Raw genomic sequence first — 16,228 nt, 5'->3', positions numbered from 1 at the left:
TAACTGCAAGAAAGACTCTTTGGGGAGGTACATATAAACAACTTATTCTTCTCCTAGCCTTTTGCTGGAGCAGGCTGAGGTGTCAAATTATATTTTGCTTCATCTGTACTTTACTGGCTTTCATCGTCTGAAAGAATAACTTTCTGACAGTACAGACAGTGGAATGGACTCCCTCGGGAGGTGGTGGAGTCTCTGTCATTAAGCAGAGGTTGGATGTCAATCTGTCAAGGATGCTTTAGCTGAGTTTCCTGCATTGTGGGGGGTGGGACTAGATGCTCTGGGGATCCCTTCAAACTCTACAATTCTATGACTCTAACTGCTGTGCTTACTAATAAGTATAGGTAAAGGACCCCTGGACAGTTAAGTCCAGAATTCAACTATGGGGTGGGGCGCTCATCTCTGCTTCCAGGCCAAGGGAGCCGGTGTTTGTCCACAGACAGCTTTTCCGGGTTATGTGGCCAGAATGACTAAACTGCTTCTGGTGCAACAGGACACCGTGTTGGAAGCCAGAGCGCACATTACCTTCCCATACCTTCTCGCACAGGTATGCTTTCGAAGTGCTGGGGTGGCAGGAGCTGGGACAGAGCAATGGGAGCTAACTCCGTTGCATGGATTCGAGCTGCCTATTTTTGATCGGCAAACCCAAGAGGTTCGGTGGTTTAGACCACAGCGCCACCCATCTATATCTACAGTCATACCTCGGGTTACAGGACCTTCAGGTTGCGTTTTTTCAGGTTATGGACCTGCCGAAACCCGGAAGTACCGGAACGGGTTACTTCTGGGTTTCGGGGATCGCGCATGCGCAGAAGCACTAAATCACACTTTGCGCATGAGCAGAGGCGCTGAATCGCAACCTGCGTGTGCACAGATGCGCCGCTGCGGGTTGCGAACGTGCATCCCACACGAATCACATTCGCAACCCAAGCGTCCACTGTATATCTATATCTATATCCCGTATATATATATGGGTGGCGCTGTGGTATATGCTAGCACAGTACTTAGTTAAGGATACATCTGTACTGGACAAAATTATGGGTAGGTCCATACTGGAAACCTCAACTTATGCAGCGAGAGGAAGGTTTGATAAGAAGCAATAGTGCACAGTTCTATGTCAGGGCTGGCAGCTTGAAAGCACTCTCAAGGTAGTTAACCCTGAAGACAGGCAGCACATGGCAAATGAGTGTAGAGAGTGCAGGGTGAGGCAAAGCAGCTGGTGGACAAACAAGGTCAGAGGATCCGTAGAAGATCCTGAGGATCTTAGGCCAAGGTGAAAACAGAACACCTTCAGCTCTTGTGCCAGCTGACAAATGGCTTAATCATACTGGCCATGTCAGCTAAGAGGCTGCAGTACTTCCTTCTGGCTACCTTCATTGCCAATGGAAAACACGTTCAAGACACCAGTTGCTCGCTAATTTGGCAAGCTGACACGAGTGTTGCTAACCAGCTCTCCTTGTCAGCAGTTCTACCATGAGAGAACCGTATCTGAGGGAGTGTGGAAGAAACTGGCTGGATCAGGTCCATAATTTGCAGTACAAATAATGTTACATGGAAGGAAACCTTCAGTCAACATCCTTCCAGAAAAGAATGCTGAAGACTTAAGCCCTAATGTTAAAATCCTTTGTCTCTTGTAATTTGACACTCCTGAAAATGAATTGTTTGTATTTTGGGAAGCTTCCTGGTGCTTAGTTAGATTTAATGTTTGTATTAAGTTAAGTATTTAAATCGAGGGTTACATGAAATCCAACGTTTTACAAATGTTTTAAAAAAGAAAACTGGGATTCTTTCCATAAGCCGGCCATGAAATGTGTTTTTAAGTATGAAAAATTAAACTGCATAAGCTTCCTCAGTTCTTACACCAAATGTCATTTACATTTTTTATCATTTATTTACTTATATCACTGAGAACTTGACTAAGGATCTGTTAGCATGAGACAGTACTAAAGATTCGTAACTACAATAATGGCACTCTTTGTCAGGATAGTGAATATTATGAGAACATAGATTGTCTCAGTATCCTTCCAATATGCATTCTAGTCTTGTGCATGTCCAAACTATAATTTATGGCAGTGATTTGCAAGATGAGGTTTTTACTAAGTATCAGAAGTAAAATGTGCAGGCTTTATACTATGTCAAGGAACTGCATCAGCATATTTTTCAAGGGAATTAGGTCTTAAAAGCTTGAATACAAATCACAGGAGACATGCTAGCTTATGCAATTTTAACTTAAGCAAACTAAAAGCGAACCTCTCTGTCACAGTGAAAAGCCCATTCATTCTGCCAGCTGTGAATATGAATATCATCAAAGTTCAAAACTATGTGCCACTTGTTTCTGTGAAGAGGCCATGTACTGCATTTTATTAGGAATACAGTCAGTTAGTCTTTATCTGTATATAACCGTAAGTCATTACAAATAAGCCAAAAATGAAAAGAAAAAGGAGACCAACAAGCAAACTGATGGATATACTGTGTGTGAATAAACCAAGGGAGTACATTCATTTGTTCTGTCCCAGTTACAAAACACAGGGAGACATAGACCCGGTTTGCACCCCTCCTTGCACCTAAGAAACCTGTCAGACATGCAATGCCACTAGATGTTCCATGGGTAGGTAAAATATTTGAATAGGGCATATGCATGTAAAATACAGCATATGAAGGTCTACAGATCACATTGATATTCTAGATAAGATCCATTATTTGGCCATAAAGTCTGGGCCTACATACAATTGATTTTATTCATGAACGCTATAATGAAGCATTACACCCATGACTGAAGGAGGAAGGTTCTGCCAGTTGGGAAGGCACTTTCTAGCTCCTCCACCATACAATAATGTGATGATGAGAGAGTTGCTGCTGGGCATGGATGCTGCTGTGAGAAGCAGAGAAAAAACTCTGCTGAAATTCAGGCTTTCTTCTCTCTCTGTGCAGCTGTGGCAGCAGGTGGAGGGGGGACAAAGGAGAGAAAGGAGCTTCTTTCTCCCTTTCAGCCCCCCCCCCATGACTGCCACAAACTGCTCTCTGAAGTGCCCCCACTCCATTGAATATTGCTGCTGAAACAAGTGATGGAAGGGGGAGATGCTTCAGAGAGCAGTTTGGCAAACTTCTCTCTGAAGTGCCTCCCAAACTCCTTTAAAAGGGGGTGGGATAGCCTGTGAGGGGATAGGCAGGTGGGTGGGTTAAGGTATAAAGAGAGGATGGATTGGCCACGTGTTGGGGAAGGGGGGTTGGCAAAGGGAATGGCAAGGGGAGCGAAGAGGGGAGGTAGCCCCTAGTAATAAGGTATATCTGTCTAGATCCAGCAGCAGCAGCAAAAACAGCACCTCTTCAGCATCTGTAAAACTTGCAGGCAGAAAAAATGTCCTGGTTCTGTCCAGTCATTTGTTATATGGATTTATTCTGCTTTGCATCTCACTCCTCCAATTTAACTAATAATGTATAGTAACTTTGTTTGCATGTAATACTAAGTCAAATCATTTTCAAGCTGCCTCTCTAGTAAGGTAAAGGTAAAGGGACCCCAGTTGCAGATGATTCTGGGGTTGCGGCACTCATCTTTATTGGCCGAGGGAGCTGGCGTACAGCTTCCGGGTCATGTGGCCAGCATGACTAAGCCGCTTCTGGCGAACCAGAGCAGCACACGGAAACGCCGTTTACCTTCCCGCCGGAGTGGTACCTATTTATCTACTTGCACTTTGATGTGCTTTTGAACTGCTAGGTTGGCAGGAGCAGGGACTGAGCAACGGGAGCTCACCCCATCACGGGGATTCGAACTGCCGACCTTCTGATCGGCAAGTCCTAGGCTCTGTGGTTTAACCCACAGCACCACCCGCGTCCCCTAGCTAAACCATGGCTTGCCTTAACATCTGTTTAGCTTCAGTTATGCTGTTTTCTCTTCCAAACCACAAGCAGTAAGCCCAGAACAAACCTTGTTTGGAGCAAGGCAAACCACAAGCTCTGATTTGGATGTAACACAAAGCCAAACCAATGCTTCACTCTCAGTATTGGGCAGCAGGAGGAGGCAGGGGGCTGAAATGGTCAGCATGTTCTCACTATGCACCAACATGTAGCATGCAGGTGGCCCAGAACATTGATGCAACACCAGTACACTGGTAAAGCACCACATGCCCTTGACAGAACCCTACATTCAATCCCATCAAGTAATTGTGTTGTGGCAGTGTTTTATGAATGTGTACTGTGCACAACTACACATGTGCAAATTATGGCTCTAAAGAAGCTGGATGCAATCACAAATACAATCACATAAAATTGCTTTTTTTTTTTTTTTTGAATTATGGTGCTGGAGGAGACTCTTGAGAGTCCCATGGACTGCAAGAAGATCAAACTTTTCCATTCTGAAGGAAATCAGCCCTGAGTGCTCACTGGAAGGACAGATCCTGAAGCTGAGGCTCCAATACTTTGACCACCTCATGAGAAGAGAAGACTCCCTGGAAAAGACCCTGATGTTGGGAAAGATGTAGGGCACAAGGAGAAGGGGATGACAGAGGACGAGATGGTTGGACAGTGTTCTCGAAGCTACCAGCATGAGTTTGACCAAATTGTGGGAGGCAGTGGAAGACAGAAGTGCCTGGCATGCTCTGGTTCATGGTCACGAAGAGTCAGACACGACTAAATGCCTAAACAACAACAAAATTGCTTTTGTGGTGTTTTTGAGTTTGTACAAGTGCACATATAAAAGAGACTCAGACGAAGGAATTGAAAGCTGAGGGAAAGCAAGCATGCACCCTGTACAGAAATCAGAGATTAAAAAAATGGTACAATGTAGAATTCCAAATGCATTTGTTCCACTGAGGAACCAAGTGCAAGTACCGTATTTTTCGCTCTATAACACGCACTAGACCATAACACGCACATAGTTTTTAGAGGAGGAAAACAAGAAAAAAAATATTCTAAACGAAATAGTGGATATATGATTTTTGTGGTTCATGCTATGGCTACAGACATGTGATCTGACAGTGAGTTTGAAGTAGCCCAATGCAAAAATCCTGAGGATCCATGTGGATCCATGCTTTGTAACCACGGAGGAGGGAAGGAAGGGGAACCATGGATCCTCTGCTCACGACTGCAGCAGATCCCCCCCGCCACCCGCAGGCATTCGCTCCATAATATGCACAGACATTTCTCCTTACTTTCTAGGAGGAAAAAAGTGAGTGTTATGGTGCAAAAAATACGGTAAATCAAGACTCTAAAACCTAGGATGAAGCCCTCAATTTGAGATTCCCATAAAGGTGACAGTAACGGAGGTAATGAATATATTGTCTATTGTGTTTAGGCCACACATACGTAAGCACTGGTTGACTAGGATTCCAATGTTTTTCTTCTGAGAAAGGCATTGCATAGAAATAAGCAATCTTCTGATAGCTTTCCTCAACAGAGGGAAATCAGCTCTTTAAATTACCGTATTTTTCTGTGTATAAGATGCCCCCTTGTATAAGATGCCCCCATTTGGGGGGACTCTAAATTAAGAAAACACCCCTCAGCACTACCCGTGTATAAGTCAAGCCCCAATTTTAAACTTATTTTTTTGGTAAAAAAACCCCTAGTCTTATACACGGAAAAATACAGTACTTTGGATATATATAATTTGGGATAAGAAGATGGTACCATTTTGAGAAACAAACTTCTCAGATCATCATGCACCATTTAGAAAAACAACTAGTTGTTTGGCTAAGAGTTTTCTTTTAGAAATGCTTGTTGTTAAGTTTGAACTGGGTCAAGGTGTAGTCCAAGTGGTAAGTGCCAAAGCTAAATTCCATATCTGAAATCTCAGTATCTTTTTATCAGAATTTAAACTAACATGGGCTAAGGGCAGGTTTCACTTTTTCATAGTCATTTTTCATTATTATAAAAATGCACACCTTATTAATCAAAGACTTACAACTACTGTATTATCTGCTGTAAATGGCTGCTGCAACATGATGCAATGTTTCAAGGGCATCGTAAAGTATCTTTAGGACAGGAATTTGCAAAGCTGAGGCTCAGAGCCGAGTTCAAAACTCCATATGGCAATAAGATAACTGAGTGTATGATTGAATAATAAAAAGCAAACAGTGCTTTATTAATGATTTCTGTATCCTCCAATTATGTGGACTAGAAGAAAACAGTGTGAATTTCATGGTTCAGGTCATGTTTATGAAAGGGTAATTTGCAGAGATCCTTGCATACAGTGATAATTGTGTCTGTGTGCATTTATATAGCAAAGGCACATATGCAGAATGTCACTAACATTGCTTAGACAGAATACCGGAGTTTTGCTTTTGACTGACTATGCCACTCAGTTCAGAAATGCATTTGTGATGCAGTAAGATTTCAAAGGGGATCCCATGACTCTGCAGTATACTGCATTGTGCTGCAGCGTATATTTGTATTCTGCATCAAAGAAGGGCCAGCATGCTTCAACAATGGCTTTCCATGCAGAAAACACATCACAATTGAAATATAAAAAGCTAGAAATAAAAATGATTGTTTAAATGGTTAATTAAAGGATCACCAGTATGACCCTTTCTCTTTACTTTTTGTTTAGGGTGAAATGTTTAATACAGCAAAATGCATCCTGAAATAACCACCCCTTAATTCAGTTCACCTTTCTTATATGTTAAAGCAATTTATCAGAGGGCTGGATCTCCTGATAAAACAGGGGCTTTTCTATTGCTTCTGATATACAGTGGTGCCCCGCAAGACGAACGCCTCGCAAGACGGAAAACCCGCTAGACGAAAGGGTTTTCCGTTTTGGAGGCACTTCGCAAAACGAATTTCCCTATGGGCTTGCTTCGCAAGACGAAATGTCTTGCGAGTTTCTGCGGGTCCCCCCCCCTTTCCCCCCCTTTTCCTAAGCCGCTAAGCCGCTTATCAGCTGTTCCGCTGCTAAGCCGCTTAACAGCTGATCGCTAAAAGCCGCTAAACCGCTAATAGCGCTAATCCGCTAAGCTGTCAATGGGCTTGCTTCGCAAGACGAAAAAACCGCTATACGAAGAGCCTCACGGAACGGATTAATTTCGTCTTGCGAGGCACCACTGTATCTTGTAAAGAGTGATTGTGTACAGTATTTCTTCAGTTAAGCAGCAGTGAATTGAACTCAGACTTTGGTAAGCTGCAAATGGGCTCACAAAGTGGACCAAAGAGTAAGGCTATAACTCCATTCTTGTCAAAAATGATTTACGGCTATTAATTGTCAATTAATCTTCATTAAATCTCAGAGAAACTCATTACACCTCAGTGTAACTGAGCTCTAACGCAGACATTCCAAACATTTTTCACAGAATAATTTTTAAGTACTTGTATTTTCCTCTTCTTTTTGAATCCGAGAACAGTGCACCCAATACCCATCTCTCATTGATGGTTCAGCAAGATACCATGGTTGATGCTATCCAAAAGTCACCAAGATCTAGTAAGATCAACAAGGTCACATTTCCCCTCTCACTCTCCCTTTAGATGTCATCTATCAGCGCAACCAAGACAGATTCAGCGCCAAACAGGTCTGGAGTAGATCTAGATACAGTGGTACCTCGGGTTAAGTACTTAATTCATTCCGGAGGTCCATACTTAACCTGAAACTGTTCTTAACCTGAAGCACCACTTTAACTAATGGGGCCTCCTGCTGCTGCCACGCCGCTGGAGCCCAAGTTCTGTTCTTATCCTGAAGCAAAGTTCTGAACCTGAAGCACTATTTCTGGGTTAGTGCAGTGTGTAACCTGAAGCATATGTAACCTGAAGCGTATGTAACCCGAGGTACCACTGTAGTCAGTTTCCTCCAGGAATGCCTTAGACAGCACTATAGTAAGTTTTGTTTAATCTCTGAATTAAATCTGCAGTCATTGTTTTCCATTTTTTTCTGTTACCAGAATCAGAACATTAGAAAATACACCAGATTTAATGGAACTCATGTATGAACAAGGTAAACTGATACACAGCTTTATTATGACCATCTTTATGGTTTGTCTGGTGAGATGTTAGCTGCAAAAGCGTATCTCAGAACCTAGCAGATTCTCACCTTCAATTTGCCTGGGTGGAGAAATGAATGCACACCACCAAAAGCAGCACTTTAACTGACTTACCCCAAATAGAAATACATTAAACAATTGAATGGAGTCTAACATTGCACTCTAATCACTGTTGCAGAACCTTCTTTTGAGTATCTGTGCTGACAAGCAACTCAATTTACAATTAATATTGTTTGCACGCCACCTCAAACTTTGAGCAGTGCAAGATTCCAAGGTTCCAGGTGCGAAGGACAGCGAAGATTGGTGTATTTATGATATATGGGTTATTTACACATGCACACATATACAACCTGAGCCTATGATGGAGGGGTTCACAGCATTAACACCCCAAGAGGGTTTTGCTTCTTCCATAGTCACAGCCTTGGATTCTAGCAAAAATGTGGCAGAGCTCTGGCTCCCATCTGTCCAGCCTGCAAGCTTCTAATTGTCTATCATTAAATAGTTGAACTACTACATGATAATATTTTGTTTTAGGAAAAATTAGCTCAGCACATTTAAGATTTAGAGTTAGATAGTATGTACTGGAAGATGGTTTTTCTAGCTGCAATCCCCTTTTTGTATCCTAAAATAAAGCTGCAATCCCACACACACTCACCTGGTTTTAAGCCCCACTGAACATAGTGAGACTTACTTCTGAGTAGACAGACATATGATTTCACTGTAAAACTGATAACTATTTTCCATTCTCTGACCATAGGTCTGGCTCTGTGTCAATTGTTCTAAGTTTATTCCTTTGTGTGGTTCTTCCAATGTAGCTGGACATATTCTAGCTAGTTATACAAACAATTCACATGAGGAATGTTTTGCCTGCTAAGTTTACTGAAAAAAATTCTTTAATGTAACTTGGAAATATTAAATAAAAACTACCTAATATTTGATAGCATGTGATTTCATAAGATTCTATGTAGCTGGGCTACCAGTAATATCATGAGGAGTGAAATCTTCACAAAATTACAGAAAGGGGTCTTTATCATCACACTTCCCATTACAGTGATACCTCGGGTTAAGAACTTAATTCGTTCCGGAGGTCCGTTCTTAACCTGGACTGTTCTTAACCTGAGGTACCACTTTAGCTAATGGGGCCTCCCACCGCTGCCGCAAGATTTCTGTTCTCATCCTAAAGCAAAGTTCTTAACCCAAGGTACCACTGTACCACATGTGATATATCAACACGAGAGAACCAAAGTTCCCCAAATCTATAGCAGAGTGGCTGTCCATGACTCTACTGACAGATAAGATTTCCTCCTCATATGAAGAGAGAAATTCCTTCTATATATAGAGTCCTGGATAAGACAGAAGAAGTAACCAACACCTTCCTTATATTCATAGGATCAGCATGGTCTATAAAACACAGGTTCAACACAACTGTTCTGAGTATGAAGAGGCGTCAGATCCTTTATCTGAATCTCATCACCTTTGATCAATTATCCCTCAGAATGAATTATTTTCCTTACTTTTCCCTAAAAAGGGAATGACCCTGGAAGCAATAGATTTCACTATCACAGTGAACCCTGTAAGATTTATTTTTGAATAGATATGATCTTTTTAGCAAGTGAGATTTGACATCTTGATAATAAACAAACAAACAAACGCTTACTAGAGAACTGGTCATTCGTTGAGATGAGCGAGCAATGTTGGCAGGCAAGCCGAAGAAATCAGGTTTATCATCTTCTGGAAGACTTTCAATAACATGACGGTAATCCTATGCAAAAAGGAAAACTCGTATTCAATATGTTATTAAAAATAATATCCGAGCACTCTTATTTTAATGAAAGGAAGAGAAACAGGTGGGTAATATACTTTGGAAATAAATTTCAGATTTAGATTTCAGTCTTTTAGTTATGTTCTTAGCCAGGTGAGTTCTGAATACACTAATAAATATATAATTTTGAATGTGCCCATAGATGTGGTTAGTATTATTAATCAATGTAAGTGACACAAAATTATTTTTTTTAACTTAATAAGCTTAAACTTGATAATAAAGTAACTAACAATAAAATCATTAGGGCTGTAATCCTATATACATTTCCTTGGGAGTAAGTTTGCGTGAGCTTAATTCAATTTACTTCTGAGTAAAAATTCTTAGAATAATGTGGTGATTAACAGTAAAACAACAAGAGTTGTTTTTAAAATGCAGCTTATCATATGCTCAAATCAGGAAAAGATGTCCGATGATTACCCACAATCCAAAAAAACAACGAGCCCAGGATTTGTATTTTTTATAGCTGTACTACTAGTTCTGACAGAATAAGGTAGCTATAAGTCTCTAAGTCTGAGATTCTCTCAGTTCTGGTCAGCCTTCAGCTTGCCAGCAGCCATAATAAAACCAGTCTTTAGTAGGTCTACAATTAAGCAACAAGAAGCATAATCACCTGCCAATTTTATAAAGCCAAAGAAAATTAATATTATTTTAACATCTGATAAGAAGGGACACATACTCACCAATATATTGCAGGAGCTAGGGAGAGTGATGGAATATGGAAATCTGCTCATCTTCTTGCCCCGGAAATTTGAGTCAGCAATGACTCTGGAATTAAAAAACTGTTCCAGGTATGATCTAAGGACTCTCATATCAAAGTAATTATCTATACGACCTCCATAAATAGCATTTTCCAATAAACCATGCACGAATTCCCACTGAAAATCTTTGGCGCCTGTAAATTATTAAATATAAAGCATGTAAAAATATGGCACTACGGCTTGGTTTCGGATTTCATCATTAAAGCAATCTTTAATACAGTGGGCAAATAGAATCTGCCATGCAGTGACTCATGTCTATGCAGATGACCTAATGTTTTCGTTTAACTATGACATTACCTCCATTATAGATCCCTAAGGAGCCTTAACCATTTTGGCCTCAGGGACATTAGACAGTCCCTCTTTCCTTATAGCAAATCATAAGTATGCCCAGCAGCTGAGGACACACTCTAGAAAGTGAAATCTATAGAGTGGTACCTCGGTTTATGAACTTAATCCGTTCCAGAAGTCCATTCTTAAACCAAAACTGTTCTTAAACCAAGGCGTGCTTTCCCTAATGAGGCCTCCCGCCGCCGCTGCCCTTCCACCATTCAGATTCCGTTCTTAGACCGAGGGAAAATTCTCAAACCAAGACACTATTTCCAGTTTTGCGGAGTTTGTAAACCAAATTGTTTTTAAGCCGGACTGTTCTTAAACTGAGGTACCACTGTATATCAAATAAGAGAATGTAAAGACAATTTCTTGGAGCATATTCCCAAAGCAATAGAACCCTCCCCTTCTCCAAAGTGCAGTAGGAATGAGAGACAGACACTTCAAATGGAGATTCCTTTTTTTCTTACCTGTTTACCTTCCTTCCCCAGTTTCAACAAAAACCTTCTACTTAAACTTTCTCTGTGTGTGTTTTTAACGTACTGTTGTAGCTCTGCCTAACTTGGCAGCTATCTTTTTAATTTCCAAGTGATCTATTTCCAGGTGTGTTGAGAAGAAAAGCGTGACAGGGAAAAATAGTCTGGCTGGGATTTTTGGGAAGTTGTGGGATATGCCCTTTCCCCACACTTTTTGGTGTTTGCATCTTTGCCTGTTTCATGCTTGAGTTTTGGCATTATAGTTTTTCTTTCTTTCTGGAAGTGAGGCTTAAAGTCTTCAGTTTCAAACAACCCACCACCTCATCAACCTGTACGCACTGATAACTTCCTCTGCCCAACCTCCCATAGTGTAACTTCCCACATAATGCGCAGGGTGGAAGCTTAGATTAGCTCCAGAGAAGCTGCTGATTTGGGATGAATCGTACCAACACAGAGGTAACTTGAGCTCCCTGGTGCTTCAGTATTTCTTGAAGAAGGAACATCTCTTGAAGAGGGAGTGCCCCGGGCATTATTTTGAATTATGCTCAGTCTTGGAAACCGCTTCCAATGTTATTTTTAGGCTTTAAAATACATGAAGCAAGAAGTGGTCTCTGAGCATATGGTGGGAGAGAAAAAACTGACAGAGATGCCTGCCTCTCAGAATTCTATGCTCTCCTGCCTTGTCATACCCAAGATGAGATCATACCCAACCAGTGAATGGATTCCGACCGACGCAAATAGTGTTTTACCCTTGTTCCGGAGTAATTTCTATCTTACTGGTTACATGGGTGATGAATGAAAAGAGCTTCCAGGTGAAAGGAAGTGCATGGCATACCAAGATTCATACTGATAGGCATGGTAAAAAGGTAAAGGGACCCCCTGACCATTAGGTCCAGTCGTGGCCGACTCTGGGGTTGCGGCACTCATCTCGCTTTATTGGCCGAGGTAGCCGGCATACAGCTTCTGGGTCATGTAGCCAGCATGACTAAGCCACTTCTGGCGAACCAGAGCAGCGCACGGAAACGTCGTTTACCTTCCCGCCGGAGCGGTACCTATTTATCTACTTGCACTTTGACGTGCTTTCAAACTGCTAGGTTGGCAGGAGCAGGGACCGAGCAACAGGAACTCACCCCGCCGCGGGGATTCGAACCGCTGACCTTCTGATTGGCAAGTCCTAAGCGCCACCTGTGTCCCGATAGGCATGGTAAGGAGTTTGAAAATCCCCTATTCATCCACACCCCTCATCTAGCCATCCCCATGCTGTGTTGGGAAGAAGAGTCTTCACCACAGAAACACAGTTTGCTGTTGGGTAGCAAAAGGCTGCTCTATTGTCTCCAGCAGCTTGGCTTCTGTGTTGGGCAGGGAGGGAGGGAGGTTTCTTCTTTCCACCCAGCATGGACACTCAGAAAAGTTAAAAACTATTTCACACTGGCTTAAATAAAGTTGAACAAAAGTCCAGAGGTAGCATTATCAATTTACGGTGGTGTGGAAGGTTCACAGGCTATGAAGGACTTGCTCACAAATTTACTGACAACTGCATGAGTTATTGCAGATAGGAAGTGGAAGGGAAAAGGTGGATATAAAATGGAAGGATGGTATAAGGAGGTGTGGGATATAGCTATGAATGATAAATTAATACGTGCTATTAAGGTAAGATGGGAGATATGGAAGATATTTGTAGAATTTGTACCGTTAAAACGGAAAGGGCTCAAACCATTGCAAGAAGTGCTGAAATTATGGTAGGCTGGATACTTACAATGGTAAGGTCTTGGGGGTGGGGTGCACATTTTAATTTATTTTTATTTATTATTATTGCGTTGTCAAAATAAAAATAAAATCAGGATAGGAAGGGTGGGAAGACAAGCAGAAACTTTGCATGTTAAAAAGAAATTGTATATGATGATAAACATTTTGAAATATTTACAGAGACTTAATAACAATGTAGACTATAATAAAAACTATTTCATTAAATTCTGTCCTTTTGACAACAGTAAATTTGGAAAGTCAGTTGCCTTGTGACATATATTTTATTTATATTTAAAGAAGCATCTTGCTGTACTAGATAAAGAGACCTTAGAGGCAACCAGCTGCCTTTTGTTGCTGCAATGGAAGAGGAAAAAACCCACCTAAGGCAGCCAGCTGCTTATTGCTGGCTCTGCTGCAGCAGTGGCAAAAAAGCCCCCTGTAACAGCCAGCTGGACTTCACATTCCTCTTAAACTATTGGAACAAGTTCTTTGCAAGATTTAAAAGAATTACCGTATTTTCCCATGTATAAGACAATGTTTTTTGCTTTAAAAAATAGTCAAAAATTGGGGGTCGTCGTATACACGGATGGTGAATGCACAAGGGTTTGGGTTTGGGCTCTGGTGCGAGCGGCCAGGTGGTCAGTTTCACTTGTCCAAGCAGCCTGTTCACATCCTTGGAGGTAACAGATTGGAATCGATCCTACGCAACTTGACCAGACACTTTCCTGGCCCACTACCACCGTGGAATCTACCTCTTTCTAAATCTGAGCAACTTTATCTGCAAAAAAACTTTGCAAAATCATTGCAGGAGATAGATATTGAGGTCCTCACCAGGCCCCAATGGTGTAGGTGGTTCCGTTAGATTGTGAACCAAGGAAAAATATGGTAAAAACCAATCCTGTTCAGTCAGAAAGAAATGCAGTAGAATTTACCTCATGCTAAGTGTGAATAAAAGTGCACCCCTTTCACATCCTGCCCCATCAGGCAATGGGGTACCAAACATCCCTGTTGAATCTAGTGAAGCAAAATCCTCAAACTTTCTACACTGAGACTGATCTGGCTTAAGTATCGTGACCTCCTAATCTTTCAGAGAAGCATGTTTTAAATAATTAAACCCTCTAATTAACTTTGTACTGATGTTTAAATGCATCCTTTTGGACATGATCAAATTTATCTGTGTATTATTTGCCATTTTTCACAGTTATACATGCAGTTATGTTCATGTGACAAATCAACCATTCTTAGTCTTCATTCAAAGTTATCTGAATAACTACACATTTTTATAAAAATTGCCACATTCTTTTCCAAAGATTTTCTTATATAGAGAAAATTCATGAATTGTTAATGTAAATATGCTCATGAACTATTTAAGAATTAGTTTTAAACCACCCTCTGAGGAAAGTCTTGTTTTGAATTAGGACAATAAACAGTATTTTGGATCAATGGCTTTGGTGCTTCCCTAGTCTTTTCCGCAATTGTTATCCTTCCATTCCATTCCATGGGATGGTTTTAGCAAAATGAAGTCAGACAATGAAACCAGAGTTCCCTGAGAACAAGATGACTCACCTTCAAAGAGTCTGTCAATAATGTCATACCCTGCACGAAGATCAGATAAAGAAAATTCATAAAATTTGGTCCAGCCCTGTAAGAGAAAAGGCAGTTTCTATTGCTCATTATTAAATGTGCATGGCCATATGATGATAAGAAAATGTCCAAAACTATGTATCATGGAGAAACATAGTAAAAAAAAAATGTAAAAGAAAACAGGACTAAGGCACCCTAGACTAAAAACGTTCTACAGGTCTGAGTGAATGTTTACTGACCAGTAAATAATGAAAGAACTTCCAAAACAGTCTGCTAACCTATAGATTACCACCACCCAGATTTCTAGGACTGCTAGCTATCCCAGAAAACACACAACACACCGAACCTCTATGCCATTCAGGCCTTACATGCAAGGCAATGTTTCTGAGCAATGCAGAGATCCAGAATTCTTAATTAATTTACAATGCTTTTAGCCTGAATTTTGGGAAGAAGGAAAAAAAAAACGATTAACATTGAAGAATAATGTTATTTTCAAATGCTTTAAAATTCAAAGGTCTCAAGGGGGGGAAAACCCAAGTGTGAGGATCCAAATTAATCACAGGGGCACCACACAAGACAACAAGGCAGGGTTAGCTTTGGCAAGTGAGGAAAGAGTCTTATTTCATTTAAGTCATGGTGACCTCCCAAAGTAAAATAAGAGCAAGTATCAATTTTGTGGGGGGTAAAAAAAAACACCCCAAACTTCCCCTGGACAGCTTTCTCAAGGCATAGTTCCAAATCAAACAAATTGTAAGAATTTATGACAGCTGCATGGCCTGCAGGCATTTAAAACAGCTTCTTTCAACCAAAACTCCAGTTTGGGAAAACAAACCCCAGTTACTACATTGTAACAGTTCATTTTAGTGCAAGTAAACAGTGGAAGCTAGTGGGGTTTATCGTGGGATCTTCTGTTAGGTGGACATGGAACAACAGCTATTATATGAAACAAGCTGTTTCTTTATAAAGCTTCTCCCATACAACAGAAATAATGTTAGCTTACAAAAAATAAAAGTTCACTGAATTCAATTAGCTCCACCTACCCACCCCTTACTTTTTCAGCACTGGTCTTTATGGTTCAATCTTTATAATAATAATAATTTTTCATTTATACCCCGCCCTTCCCGGTTCAGAAAACCAGGCTTAGAGCAGCTAACAACAAATTTAAAACACTTAATTGATTTAAAATCAAGAAAGGGAAGGTGCACAATTTATTTTAAAATTAAAAATACATCTGAAATGAAAGGAAACAATTAGTAACCGAAAAACAAGATAAAAACATAAACAATGAGTAAGACTCATACCTGAGGGATGTAATTTCTTCTTTCTTGACATGCAGCATGAAACCAAGCCAGGCTAAAGAGAGCATGGGCTCGAGACAAATTCCCTTTTTTGCTAATTTGCTCTGGACTCCAGGATTCATAAGTTCGCAGTAAGTTCTTTTTCAGGCCTGGAGGTGCCTATGGAAGAAAATAAAGTTTTAGTATAAAAATAGTATCTGCAAGCAGAAGTCGTGCAATAGGGCTTTACCATTTCTGTCCTCTCCTTCCCGCTACAGCCCATTGT

The 16,228-nt window shown here is 40.8% G+C and overlaps 1 protein-coding gene across 2 annotated transcripts in view; it reads right to left on the bottom strand.

The window, feature by feature from the left end:
- Positions 1 to 16,228, bottom strand: part of DYNC2H1 (dynein cytoplasmic 2 heavy chain 1) — a 147,931-nt gene that overhangs the window by 32,001 nt on the left and 99,702 nt on the right. For both annotated transcript variants that reach the window (XM_081859973.1, XM_081859974.1), the window contains 4 exons: positions 15,967 to 16,122; positions 14,648 to 14,723; positions 10,455 to 10,666; positions 9,610 to 9,714 (listed from right to left, as the gene is read on the bottom strand). In XM_081859973.1, coding sequence (XP_081716099.1) covers positions 9,610 to 9,714; positions 10,455 to 10,666; positions 14,648 to 14,723; positions 15,967 to 16,122 — 549 coding nt within the window. The remainder of the gene's footprint in view (positions 1 to 9,609; positions 9,715 to 10,454; positions 10,667 to 14,647; positions 14,724 to 15,966; positions 16,123 to 16,228) is intronic.

This window comes from Podarcis erhardii, assembly GCF_964252035.2.
Source record: "Podarcis erhardii genome assembly, chromosome: 4".
Lineage (NCBI taxonomy): Eukaryota > Metazoa > Chordata > Lepidosauria > Squamata > Lacertidae > Podarcis > Podarcis erhardii.
Note: the sequence above shows the minus strand (reverse complement) of the source record. Positions and strands in the feature narration are given on the sequence as shown.